This window comes from Pelodiscus sinensis, chromosome 2, assembly GCF_049634645.1.
Source record: "Pelodiscus sinensis isolate JC-2024 chromosome 2, ASM4963464v1, whole genome shotgun sequence".
Taxonomy (NCBI): domain Eukaryota; kingdom Metazoa; phylum Chordata; order Testudines; family Trionychidae; genus Pelodiscus; species Pelodiscus sinensis.
Genome location: NC_134712.1, coordinates 125,252,140 through 125,266,570, shown reverse-complemented (window position 1 = coordinate 125,266,570; position 14,431 = coordinate 125,252,140). Strand labels below are relative to the sequence as shown.

At 40.1% G+C, this 14,431-nt stretch overlaps 1 protein-coding gene and 1 long non-coding RNA gene across 6 annotated transcripts in view; one reads left to right on the top strand and one right to left on the bottom strand.

Moving 5' to 3' along the window:
- CDH10 (cadherin 10) overlaps nucleotides 1-14,431 on the bottom strand; it is a 167,414-nt gene that overhangs the window by 1,545 nt on the left and 151,438 nt on the right. For all 3 annotated transcript variants that reach the window (XM_075921417.1, XM_006112616.4, XM_075921416.1), the window contains exons 10-11: nucleotides 11,419-11,527; nucleotides 8,518-8,769 (exon numbers count right to left, since the gene is read on the bottom strand). In XM_075921417.1, coding sequence (XP_075777532.1) covers nucleotides 8,518-8,769; nucleotides 11,419-11,527 — 361 coding nt within the window. The remainder of the gene's footprint in view (nucleotides 1-8,517; nucleotides 8,770-11,418; nucleotides 11,528-14,431) is intronic.
- The window catches only part of LOC112547772 (uncharacterized), a 129,716-nt gene that overhangs the window by 63,605 nt on the left and 51,680 nt on the right, over nucleotides 1-14,431 (top strand). The gene's annotated exons all lie outside the window — the stretch shown is intronic.

The window sequence follows — 14,431 nt, the reverse complement described above, 5'->3', positions numbered from 1 at the left end:
TCTTTTAGAGAAAGAGGAACACCTTCTAATTAACCTGGAATTTAAATTAACTTCTATCTCCCTTATTAAAACATATTCACTTAAAGGCATATTAACCTCTATACAGATATGGTATAATTGTTTCAGTTAAGTTATAATCTTTTAATTTAGAAAAAGTGCACTTTGTTTCCAAAGATACTGATTATTTTTAGGGTGATTTGATAATAGTTATGAATAATAGGCATTCAACCCTTTTTTGGTTTGCCAATAATTTATGAACTGAGCTTAAATTTTATGGGTATATTTGACACATACGTATTCACAAATTAGCTTAAATGAATAATATTCAGTCTCCAGCGTAACTGGTTTGCAAAGACTGTTGTTTGGTCACTTAATTTATACAAAGTTATCTCAGCTTGTGAATTCAATAATTAAAAAAGGACAAATAAGAATTTTTAAATAAACCTATTAATTTTTTATTCATTATTAAACTATCAGAAAATGTCATTTTTTGTAGAAGAAAAGTTCATAGTGAGATGAACTTTTAGAACCTCATTCAAAGCCCATTGAAGCCAATTAATTCTATCATCAAATATGAAACTATGAACTCCAATGAGCTTTTTCTCAGACTCATAATTGCCAAGGTGTTTGTGAATAAACAACTTTTGATGACCACAATCACTGTGGGTGCTTCTACACAGCACCGTTATTTCGAGATAACTAGTGTTATTTCTAAATAACAATGCGAGCGTCTATATAGCCATTCCGTTATTTCAAAATAATTTGGAAATAATAAATGCCTTATTCTGAAAATGTAAACCTCAGTCTATGAAGAATAAAGCCTATTCCAAAATAGCTATTTAAAAATAAGGCATGTTTAGACACTTCACTGATGCTATTTTGGAATAGCTCCTCATCAAGGCCTTTCTATGGGTATGTCTACACTACCTTCCTAGTTCGAACTAGGAGGGTAATGTAGGCATACCGCACTTGCAAATGAAGCCCGGGATTTGAATTTCCCGGGCTTCATTTGCATAAGTGGGGAGCCGCCATTTTTAAAACCCCGCTGGTTCGAATCCCGTGCAGCGTGGCTACACGGGGCACGAACTAGGTAGTTCGAACTAGGCTTCCTAGTTCGAACTACCGTTACTCCTCATTTCACGAGGAGTAACGGTAGTTTGAACTAGGAAGCCTAGTTCGAACTACCTAGTTCGTGCCCCGTGTAGCCGCGCTGCATGGGGTTCGAACCAGCGGGTTTTAAAAATGGCGGCTCCCCGCTTATGTAAATGAAGCCCGGGAAATTCAAATCCCGGGCTTCATTTGCAAGTGCGGTATGCCTACATTACCCCGCTAGTTCAAACTAGCGGGGTAGTGTAGACATACCCTAAGTTATTCCTCCCCAGTGCTTCCTGGGGCTTTAAATCAAGATAGGATGCCCACATTAGGGAAGCCTGCCTCGGACTCATTTTGAGGCTTCCCTGCACTATAGATGTGCTATTTTGAAATAAGCTATTTCGGAATAACTATTCTAGAATAGCTTATTTTGAAATAAGTGTGCAGTGTAGACATACCTTATGACTGCAGTAAACTTGTAAATATAATTGCCTAGGAACAAGGAAATTTGGTGAAATCTCTTGACCCAAATTGCAATATTCATACGCTAGCTGACTCCATGTTTCTCTGAGAGAAACACTGAGCAACCTAATAAGTAAAGATGGTTCTATTATTCCCCCTTGCCCTCCACACAGAAAGTGTCTCTTCGTCTAATACTACATTTTTTTTTTTGCAGGAAAAATGTTATTTTTGGTAGAAACAAATTCTGATTAGAATAAATAAAGTTATTTTCACTCAGCATCTTCTAGGACATGGGCTGAGAAATTACAATTGTAATCCCAATATTACTGCCACTTAAGTAAAACTAGCAGATTTGACATTATGTGTGGTGCCAGCTCATGCCAAATCCAAAGGTCAATTCAGTCATTGATTATTATAGATCAAAGTGATTTCATTTGGTGTTTAAATTGCATGAAAACAAATGGGTTCTTACCTGACTTGTTTCATCTGTACCTCATTATAATGTAGCAGCAAACATTTACCTTACATATACCTCTGTAACTGAATAACCCATCAAATAAGGAAGAAGCTTTATGGAATACAAATGAAGAACTTTAACGGAAAAAATGCTAATTTCAAAGCAAATGGTCATTGTATGTGATGATCAGAGATCAAAGACTCAAAATTCATTCCTCACTCTCTGTCATCAAAGGAAATATGTAATGACTCTGTCAGCTTGTTTTTTGTGAGAAGAAGCTACAAGCATGGATGTAAGGAGAGATCGTGGATGTTTGGCTTGTTTGAATTCTTAAAAGGGAATATACCAGATGCAAAACAGAGTTTGCCTAGAGATACTTTGGGTACCTTAAAGTCTTTTGAGAAAACAGCAGTTTTTTACATCACTTCCATCATTTGGCATTATAAAACATGATTCACCTGTACATATATATTTACCTGCTTTAAACTTTTAAAAACTTTCTTTTCCTTCAGAACTGGCTGCCAGCATTGTCTAGTGAAAGATCTTGAGTACTAGTTGATATGGATCAAGTGACTCTCAGGACTGGGTACAACCTAATGGTTACATCTACACTTCAGGCTTTTGCGCAAGAACAGCTCTTGCACATGAAGGCAGTGTGGATGGGCAACAGGGATTTCTTGCATAAGAGAGTATCCACACCGCCATGGATGCTCTTGCACAAAAGCACATGACAGTGTGGACATGCTTGTGCAAAACAGTTCTTGTGCAAAAAGCCTTCATTGAAGATGTTGCCAATGTGTTTTTTTTCTTTATGACCTTCTAATCACAAAGTCCAGTTTGTCTGGGTGGCAAGATAGGTGTCTGGAGAGGCTAAGGAGGTTAACTATGACTCTTGGGTAATACTAGCCTAATGATCCAAGACTTCACATTTGTTACTGGCTTGGTGAAACATCATTATAGAACATACCACCAACTCGGTCTGTCTTTCCTTTTTTCTTAAAGTCCACACTGAAGAATGCACTCACATTTGTGAGCCACTCCAGATAGCAGGACACCATGCCAGGTCACACTGCAGAGAATCCTTAACTGAAATTAATTAACAGCGTCTCTGTGTCAATTTGGAAATAAAGTCATTTTACTAAACTTATTTTAATGTAGTCCCACAATTAACTTTGAAATATAGTCATCAGTAATTGTATGTCTCTAGACCAGGTCTGGTGCTGCAAATAACAGTATTTCTGACTCTAAACTCTTAACAGCTTTTGTGCTGTGCCACACCATATTACATGCACTTCAAATGAGATTGATATCAATAAATACAAAAAATAGCAACAAGTCATAGTAAAATATTAAGTAAAATGTTAAGTGTATAAATTATTTTCTTGATTATCATATGGACTAAAATCATTTTCTTTCTACCTCGATCATCCTGGCCACTGCTGCCTTTGGGGAACTGGATTAGTTCCTTTCATCCTGCCCTTCTTTAGTAGTACTTAGTAGCAAGTGCTGGGCCTAAACAGCAACTTGAATCTTAAACTGAGTCTGTAAATTTAGTGAACCACCTGCTCTAGTTGCTCTTTTTGAAGGTCCTGAACTGCAACCCATGCGCATCTTAACTAATCTACTCTTCTCTCCTCACCAGCTGATTGATAATGACCATGGAAAGTCAGGTTATCCATCAGAATACCCAAGTCTAGGTGGCTTTTGCTACTTATAAAAGAGAGGCTCTTCTCTGAAAAGTGACTCTAAAATGACATCTTGGGATTGCGAGTTTGCCTTCTCTCATGACAGCAGATTCAAATAAAGCGTCTTTTTATTTATAAAGAGCTTTAGAAACAAACACCATCAATAAGATTCCCCAATAACTCTGCTGGTCCTGGAAGCTTATCTATGACGATGAGACATAAGATGTCCTGTTTTATTCTCACACACGAACACCCATTCCTGAAGCCCATGGTGTCCTTAGTTACACCTATGCAACTGATGTGGCTTCAAGGAGCCTATACAAGCGTAACTGATTGAAGCATGACAGTGCATACTTGCTGGGGATGACAAAGAGGACTATAATCCAAGACCTGCTCTTAATACTAATTAAGCACCTTCAGGTGTTTAAGACAAAATACTTATTTTAGTCAAAATTATCAGATGAGACTTCACAAATCAGCTCCCTGAATTCAAAGTAAAAATTATTTCTCAGAGTTACAGCATAAATCAGTGTCTGACTCCTGATTACGAACCCATCTGGGGAGGAGTTAAAAAACATAATGACAATAGATGTAGAGCAGAGAAACTTGAAGATATCCACTGAAATTCATTGTTTTGCCCAATACAGAAAATTTGAGAGGCCAACCATCTGCCATATAACCAGAAATAGGCTAAAACTGGAAATGCTGTTTATCTCCCTGCTAAAAAGAAATCTAAATATGTAAACACACAAGAACTACCTAATGAACAAAGAAACACTTTCTTTTTTTCAAGAGACCAAATGGCTGGTATGTTCAGAGGAAGTCTCATCCACCTGTCTGTCCATGGGCAGTCTTCCCCAGAATAGCTAACTCCACAGCTTGTCCTTCGTTTGAGCAGGGACACACTATTCCCACTTTTGCAGCCCCTCTCAAATGCACTCCTCAAGTGGCAACAGCCCTTTATCATAATGTTTTATCTCAACAGGCCCAGCTGTTATAAAATTTCTCTTTGGAAAGCATGCCACTAGCAGCTTATTAAAACAACTCAAAAATGGCATGTTCAAAACAAATGTATTGCTTATTCAATGACAGGTTCATAGATAGCAAAGAGAAGGGTTAAACAAGTGCCTGTGTACATTTTGTCACCTAAACTTTACTCTTTCCTCAGCTGTTTCCACTTAGCCCAGCTGCCTTCACCTTTGAGATGGGAAAGAGAAAGGCTGCCATTTTCTCTGTCTAATTCCCTCATTCAGTTGCTGTCTGTTTAGCCTAATTGGAACAAGGTGGATTTCCCAATTATTAGTTTCTCCTGTTCTTTCCTTAAAGATCATGGTAATTTTTCTGGTCATCAGGGCCTCATAAACTCTTCTGGGGCTACTAGATCTTGTGGGGGCTCTAGGTTCAGCGGTGGGGAAGAAATGAGGAGTTCAGTGTGTGGGAGGGTGTTGCAGGTTGAGACATGGATTTGGGAGGATCAGGGAAGGAGGTTAGTGGGGGTTCCGAGACTGGAGGGAATTTGGTTGCAGGATGGGGCTGGGCAGTGCAGGGTCTGGGAGAGAAGGTACAAAAGGGCATGGAGCACAGGGCACTTACCTCACTCAGCTCCCATTTGGTGGTAACAGGTGTCTCTGCATGGCCCATGCTCACTTGTAAGCAACCCCTCCCCCCCCACACACACACCTCCCATTGGTCAGGAATCAGGGGAGGCAGCACCAGGACAGAGTTAACCTGGTGTGCTGCTGGCTAGAGGGGCAAGGGAGGAGGGTGAACAGCAATGCACAGAATCACCTCCCCCACAACCAGGCAAAGCCTACTTGGAACACAGCACACAGGGGCCGTAGTGGTTCCAGTCCAGGGCCTTTAGCTAAGGGAGCGCCTCTTAGACTGCAGTTGCAGCCCCCATAGTCCCTTTCTTAAACCAGCCCCGCTGCTGGTAACTTATCTTTGTTATTGTTTTGTTTTCCTCTTACCAGCCTTATTTGATTTAATCTCATATAATTAGGATAATATCAAATAGGTAAACTGAACTGCATAATATATTAATAAAAATAATAGATAACTCTCTTCTCTTTCTTCGTTACATCATTTCAACAAATTGGCTTCTGAAAAAAACTTACAATGGGCATTAAACAAACCCCTATGGTGATCCTAAAATAGCTAAACATTCCTGTCCTTTTTCATTACTAAGGCATCAGCAGAGTTTCTTTCTCCCATTTGTATCACAATTAACCCCAATATATCAAACAACTGTAAGTCAGTTGTACTTGCAGACTAGGATTTTTAGTTCATCAAAACCCTTTACATTTTTCCCAAAAATGTTTCCATTCCCCTTTATCCACAGGAGACCCAAAAATTCACATTTAAGATTTAGCACATTAAGATTTCCTAAATGACTACTATCACTCCAAAGAATAATTTACTCTTCAGTTCATAAAACACAAAATTATGGTGTGACTCAAATGAGAAAGACATATTAAATCAGGTTACTCTAATGGCCTGGTAAAGGCTCATTTGCACTACAGTTCATTATATAAGAATTTACAAAATAGAAGATAATATTAAATTTAAAATTGAGGACTAAGAACCTGTACAAATTCCATACATGTCATTCTATCAGGGGATCAGAGTCTAATCCACTTCCCTAAGCGGGAATACTGCTAACCTAAGTAGGATGAATCACTACGTGAACTTAAAATGAAAAGTATTGACCAGTTTGCTTTGTTCTCACAACCATTTCTAGTACATTTCCTAGTAGAAAGGGATATAGATAACAGTTTTACATGGGTGAAGGAGTAAAAGTATCTCAAATCATTTATATAATTAAAAGTACATTTTACTATTCTCTACCAATAAATTCCAAAAACCAACATCCCATATTGATTGGACTTTGCTCTGTAATTCAAACTCCTAGCTATTTTTGAAGCAAGGGTAGGGAACATTTAACCTCCAGGCTGGATCCGGCCCCCTGCTTCATTTAATCCAGCCTTTGGGAAGTCTCTACACTATCAGTGCTGGCTTGCCACAATATCTCTGTAGCTCCTAGAGAGATGAATGATCAGAGAAGCTCTGCATTCTGCCCCTCCCCCTCTATTCCCTCCGACACTGGCTCTGCAATTCCCTTGCCTGGGAACTACAGCCAATGGGATCTATGGGGGGAGCATCAATCATGCAGAACTGGCTGGTTTCTCCACCTAGTGGTAGGGATGTCAACACACATAGTCAACTACACGATTAACCAGTAAGATGGGGCAGCGGGGCTGGAGGAAGGAGCCTGCGATGGGGGAAGCCAACGTAAAAGCCAGGTCCTCCCAACACTAGCTCAGTAGTGCTGCCCCCCTGCACTGCCTCAGAGATAGCTGCATGGGAGGCGAGACAGGGGAGGCTGCCGTGGAGCTGCCTCTGTCCACAGCTAGGCTGGACCTGCCATGAACAGAGTTTGCTGCTGCCCCACTCTGCTGTCTCTGTATCAGAGGCAGCAGCACAGGTGGCAGGCAGAAACAGGTCTGCGTGGCAAACTGTTTCTTCTGCTGAGGGGGCCATTGACTATCTGATTGGTGGTGCCACAGTGCAGGGCAGACAAGCACCATGCCACATGGCTTCCACATGTATGGACAGCTAACAGGCTCCACACATTGCCCCCACTCCAACCATCACTACTGAAGCTCCAACCATCACTACTGGGAGCTGCAGCAGAGTAGTGGGCAAAACCACAAGGGAGACCCGTCACCGCTCTGGAATCTGCTTGAGACAAGCACAGCTCAGAGCCTGCACCCTGACTGCTTCCTGGGCCCCTACACTCTGGGCCATCAAGGTAAAAATGAGTGAGCGAGGGTGGAGAGAGCAAGTGTCTGAGGTGTGTGACTGGGGGCAGGGCTTCAAAAAAGAAGTGCGGGACAGGGCTATTCAGTTTTGCACAAATACTAACCCTACTGGTAAACTTAAGCATGGAGGTACTGAAGCAGGGTACTGCACTACTGACCCGGAGCCACCTGAAGCAAATGGAGTGGTGCAGTTACCAGTGTTAAATCCAATGATCTTATACTGTGACCTGGAGGCGTCTAATAAAGAATTTGCAGAAAACACTAACTTGGTTGGGGCAATCAGTGCTGAAGGGGATGGAAATAGATTTCCAAGACTAGGAAAATAGGACACAGACGCCCAAAACTCTCTCCAGGCCCGCACACCCACCTACCCCAGCTCGGAGCCGCCTCCTGCACCCAAAGTAACTCATGGAGCCTTCACTCACAATGTCCTCCAGCACCCTAACCCCTGTCTCAGCCCTAGCCCCACCCATTCCTGTATTCCAAACACCTCATCCCAGCTCCACCCCAGAACCCACACCTCTGGCTGGAGCCATGGCCTCCTCCTGGACTAGCCCAGAGCCCCCTATGATTGGCCTCATGCCGGAGCCTAGGGAAAGCCTCGAGCTCCACTCTCCACCTCTGCCTGAGGGACTGAATGTGCCCCTGGCTGATTTTTTTTTTGTAGGTCACTAGCTCCTGATAGGAAAAAGAGCCCCACCCCTATTTTAAGGCAACAACTTCACTGTAAGTATGTAGATACTGCCATTTGCATGCTAACATTTGTTAAAATAATTCAGCAAGCTGAGGTTTTTTTTCTCTCTCAGTCTCATAGAAACAATGCTTTACTGCATTTAAGTTGACCACATTTCCACTGTATTTCAGTAGGAATTTTAATCTCATATCACAAAACACAGCCACTAATATTTCCAAAACGTTGTAGTTTGCAACTGGTCAGACCTCTGTATCTCTGGTGTATTAGTCCATTTGGGAATAAAAGAGGTATTGTTGTATAACTTACCGAGCAGTATAATGATGCAGAGGAGAATGGCAATTAGAGCACCAGTGCTAAGGCCAGCAGGAAGGAGCAAGGCCTCGGCATTACACGACTGCATGTTCCCCCGGGTGTCACAGGTGCACACTCGAATTGTCAGAGTGCCGGTGCTGCTCTGGATTGGGTAGTCATTGTCAGATATCACCACTGGCAGCAAATAAGTGCTTATTTCATGTCTACTGAAGCCATTTCTTCTTGTCAAAATTCTGGCAGTATTATCTATACCAGTTTAAAATAATTATGTATATTACTAATGTGTAATATATAACTATAAAATTCATAGTTTATATAATATACACACACATTTTTAATTACTGTTTTTGGTTCATTATGTTACTTTGGAAACTATACTTAACATCTGAGATCAGGCTTTTTTCTATTGCTCTTTTGAACCAGACCGAAAAGCTGTTTCCCTTTTCCTTTACTTCCTCTTCCCCTGAACAAACTGTTGGCCAACACATTATATTCCTCAGTATCTCAAGCTGAATGTGATTAGAAGAGTGATTACCTCAGGCATTCAGAAGATCAATATGCAATACTATATGCCCAAACTGTTTAGAAATGTGAATGTACTCCAGATACATGTATCAAATAGTGCAGTCTGACCATGCATGCCTACCCTGTAGAGCTCCCCAGTACTAGCCCCACCCCAAGAGCCCCAACCTTGGCCCCCAGAGCAGCTGCAATATACACCTTAGGGGTCTCAGCCTAAGAAGCTTCCTCTGCTCCCATTCTCTCCTCATTGTCCTTCTCTTCCCCCCACCCCCCCAAAAAAATCAGGCATTAGATCTAGCCTCTGACTCACAACCAAAAAGACTTGATCTTTTATTTAGATCCAGCTCTTGTATTATTCTGTCTCATTCCCCTGTCACCAGTTGGTATAGTCTCTCCGTAGTTGATCTTTTCTCAGTGGTAGTATTTGGGGGATGCTTGAGAGAGTGGAGGCCTATTAAGCCTAGAAAGATATCTGTGTGTGTGTGTGTGTGTGTGTTTGCATGTGCGCGCGTGCGCGCATGTCTAGGATTCTGTAAGCTTAAACTGAAGCTGAATTGATGAACTAAGATTGTGTAAAGTGAAATCTTCTGCAGGCTGAGAACTGCTGACAATGTTATAGGGTGAGTAGGTCTCAAAACTACCTTCTGAGTTGAGATTCTACCATTTCCCTTTACCTCAACTGAGATCTGTTAATTTTTAGATAAAGAGCTTAATGATGAGAACAGATCAATGCCATTTTTTTTGAATGTGCATGAATGAAAAAACCCTCCAATGAATACAGGTTTGTGTCCTTTATATAACTTCAGTGAATTTATATTTTGACTATGGAGTTCTAAATGTGTCTATACAGACTAGGTGGCGTGATTATATCCATGCCATAGACATAATTTCTCATGACCTTTCAACTATCTCCTCTACTCCCCACTGAATCATTGCTACTGGGACTACATTTCAGACTCTGCACAGCTTTGTACCTTTTAAGGTCTAATATCCTGTGATTCCTGGGACCCACAAAGTGTCTGATATGATCAGATTAGAGATTTCTAACTTCCAAAACAGGGACAGTGCTGTTGCTTGTCTTGGAAAGGGCCCAGTTATTAAGTTTCAGTGCTATTTTCAAAGTCACTAAGTGGATTTAGAAATCAAGTTCCCATGAAATGTGCAGCTAGTCATGTAGGCTGCTTTGAAAACCTGTTTGAAGTTGTAGCATACAGACTTCAAAGTCTAATATTTTCAGTCCTCTTGCAATGTTCCTTTTGTTCCCCGTCTCTTGTAATTAGACTATAAGCTTCTTGAGGCAGGGACTATCTGTCTGTAATCTAGGGTATGTCTAGACTACATGGCTCCATCGATGGAGCCATGTACATGAGTTTACTAGACACAGGAAAATGAAGCGGCGATTCAAATAATTGCTGCTTCATTTACATCAAAATTTCACGAGGCATAACGGAGCTGTCAACAAAGGCTTCTGTTGTCGACTGCCGCGTGTCCAGACTGCCCCGCTGTGCCACCAAACAGCTGATCGGCACAGCGTGGTGGCCATTTTTATGTAAATGAAGTGGCGATTATTTAAATCGCCGCTTCATTTTCCTATGTATAGTAAACTCATCTACATGGCTCTGTCAATTGAACCATGTAGTCTAGACATACCCCTAGTGGTGTGGGTCTCTGATGTATGATTGGGACTAGTAGGCCCAACATCTTTTAAGTCTAAAACCAAGTGTTGTGTCCCCCTTTGGAAAACATATTTAAAAATACAAATAAGTAAGAGCTGGTTAAGACTCAACTCTCCTGATTTATAGTCTGAACTTATATTTCTTGTTTTAGATAATGTGGTTTAACAGGACTCCCCTGATTGCTCCCTGAGATGCAGTTTGCAATTATCACTAAACCAAAAGACAACAAAAGCACTATGTTATAAAACATATAAAGCCACCAAAAGAAACTGAAATCTTGATCCAGATTTATTTCAACATAGTCTTACGTTTTGGATTTATAAAATATTTAAATCTTTACTTGTTTTAAAATAAAGGAAAGTATTTCCATCATATTGTTCCCCACCCACAAACATTTTACAGTTAATAATATAAGCTGTGATGATACCAATTTTCCAACATATGACCCATAAAGTATTGGCATGGACAAGGAGAAAAAAGGGTTAAAAACACAGTAAGGTTATGGGTATTTACAAAGCTGTAGCATTATAATTTTGTCTGCTCTCTGTATGAGGGTCATTGGCCAATGAAGGCCCAGTCCTTCAAGGTAATGTTTCTCTGCTTTTGCAAACATAAGTTCTGCCATTTCAGAAAAATACCTGCAATATATTAGGAATTAAAAATAAATCTTATACAATGGGCAAGCTCCATATTTTACCTTCATTATCTTGAACAGTAAAGTTTGGGTTAACAGCAGCTAAACTGAAGAAAAATTTTTGTCCTCCAAGGGGGTCATCTTTGTCTACTGCACTTATGGTCTGTATTAACTGTAGACAAGGAAAAACAAAATTAAGCAAGCATTGTGATAGTTACCTGGTTACTTTAAGAAACAGTGCTATCTTAAAAATCCATATTTACGAATCAAACTGAACAAAAATATCTTTCATAATATATGCTGTTTCTTCTCCTCATTAAGTGCAAAAAAATGTATTAAGTAACATAGATCATTGGTTCAGAGTTTCGATTCCAAATACAGTAAAGCAAAGTTTAAACTCAATGTTTAAAAATGAAAACCTCCCTCTCCAAAATTTGTTATAGTAATATGTCAATTACAAACATAATTATTAATTGCAGTTCAAACTGTATATTTTATTTCATGAAATGTTTGAAAACTGAAAATAAACGTTTCAATTTTCTTTTTTCAATATCTCCTCCTACACCAACTTCTCAGTGCTTCTTCAGCTTTCAAAAACTTTGATTAACGAAGGTAAAAATGAAATACTGATTCTGTCACTGTAACTCTTCCAATTTTGAGGAAACTGTAAGAGGAAGAGAGGTTGTAAGAAAACCCCTAGACTTTACTTGATTGCACTCAAGAGGCAAAAAGGTAGATGATGTGGGGGGAAAAACGCTTGTCAATGTCAAACACCACAGAATGGAAACCACTCTAAAACTTCTAAATCTGTAATCAAATTAATTTGTCCATTGTTCAGCACAGAAAATCATGTAAATTAAGAGTTTGAGGGGAAAATATTTAACATGACACTCAAATATTCTAATCAAAATGCTTAAGCACAATAAGCTCTATCACCGAAGACTGGGATCCTGGATAGATCTCATAACTTAAGCAGCATCAGAGTTGACAGACTTCCAAAGAAAGCCTGTTGTAGGAGCTGCATGAAGAACTGGTGATTCCTTGTCATTCTTTTAATGAACCAGTGCAGATCTTTGAAATTTACTGGCCATTAGCTACTGCAAGTGCCATCTCTTACCTGTAAGTCTGAGATTTTTGCTGTTTTATCCCCCAGGGCGATTTCTACCAGTCACAGCCACAGTTACTACTCTATGCTGTTAGTTACCAGAGCTACCTCTCCACTGACTGACTTGAATGTTCCATCATCTATTGAAGTTTAACTTGGAAAAACCTGAAGTTTCTTTTAGAACCCTCAACATATCTTCCTGCTCCAATTTATTGTTCTCAGCTATATAATCCCACAGATTCCTCAAGCCTGCAATGTACTTGTCATTGTTGACAACATTCTTCCCTATGACATGCTAAATCCTTCTTTCTTTGTCTCTGTACAATCTCCCAAATACAGCCGTTTATCTCCATTCCTACCATTTCTCCCTTGTCAAGATATACACCCTCTGCCCTGCAAGGGCACCCACGACTCCCTGCTTCATCAAATCACCAACCGTTTCTCAGCTGCAGTTTTTAGCTTTCTTACTGACTTTGATAGAGTTCCACCAAATAATCATCTGTCTCCAGAGTAACTGTCCCAGCTCCCCACAAAGTGGAGCCCACCACATACTGCCTCTGCATCCAAGAAAAGGCTTCCTTCCTTCCTGCAAACCCCTCTCTTTTCCAAGGCTGAATTTCAATATTCAGGACCTTCACTAACAGAACACCAATTAAGTTCAGCTATATTTATATAACCAGCAGCTTAGAACTATTTTCTGGCAACTTCCAGTACCAGATGTAAATCAATAAAACAGTTCACTTAACACTACTACTGTTTTGTTTTAACCAAAGAGTAGTGATAAGATTTGTTCCTTTAATTAATTTTCTATTTGGTGAAGTGATCCTTGAAAATATATGCATAGATATATATAATTAATCACTCTCTGAATGTTCGGGTGCTTTTGCATCTCTAAATGAGATGCACTACCGTAAATAGATATGTCTCCATAGATACCCTCTTGACAGTGTCATGCTACTCTAGTGGCTTTATTCTTAAGGAATGAGGCACAAAAAATTTAATAAACCTCTTGGTGTATTTGAACAAGGAAATAGAAAGCCTCATATATTTAATTATACTGTTACACCAATGAATAGTTATTGAAAAGTATGTCACAGTTTAGGGGCAACTGGCAAACTCAACAGGACAATGATAATTGGATTGAGATACGTCTACACATATACACTATGGCTGTGTCTACACTGGCATGATTTTGTGCAAATACTTTTAACGGAAAAGTTTTTCCCTTAAAAGTATTTGCGCAAGAGAGCGTCTATACTGACATGTGCCTTTTGCGCAAAAGCATCCATGCCAATGTAGACGCTTTCTTGTGCAAGAAAGCTCCGATGGCCATTTTAGCCATTGGGCTTTCTTGCGCAAGAAATTGATGTTACCTGTCTACACTGGTCTCTTGTGCAAGAATACTTGCGCAAGAGGACTTATCCCTGAGCGGGAGCGTCAGAGTATTTGCGCAAGAAGCACTAATTTCATACAGTAGAACATCAGTGTTCTTGCTCAAATACTCGCGGCCAGTGTAGACAGGTGGCAAGATTTTGCGTAAAAGCGGCCGCTTTTGCGCAAAATCTTGCCAATATAGACACAGCCTATATGCTGGGACACTGGCACAAGGTTCAATCATAATTTTCCTGCTGATTTAGGATCTTATAATCCCTTCATATCACGCATATTTTTTTGGTATGTGTAATATACTTCTTTCATAGTAAAGAATCTAAAATGTTTTCCAAAGAGTTGGGCTCTATCACCATCAGTGAGCTACAGACAGGCATGTCTTAAATGGAAAAAAGCAAACATTCTGTGACAGTACTAACAAGACATGGGGAATTAAACCAGACAGAATATTACGAGAATTGTAGGTAGGCAGCATTCTGAACCCAGTTTGATTTGCTGAGGACCAACAATTCGACTATCTGGTTTTCTGCATACAAAAGCTTTCTATCTCTGAGACCCAGCAAGCCTAATGCTGGCCCTACT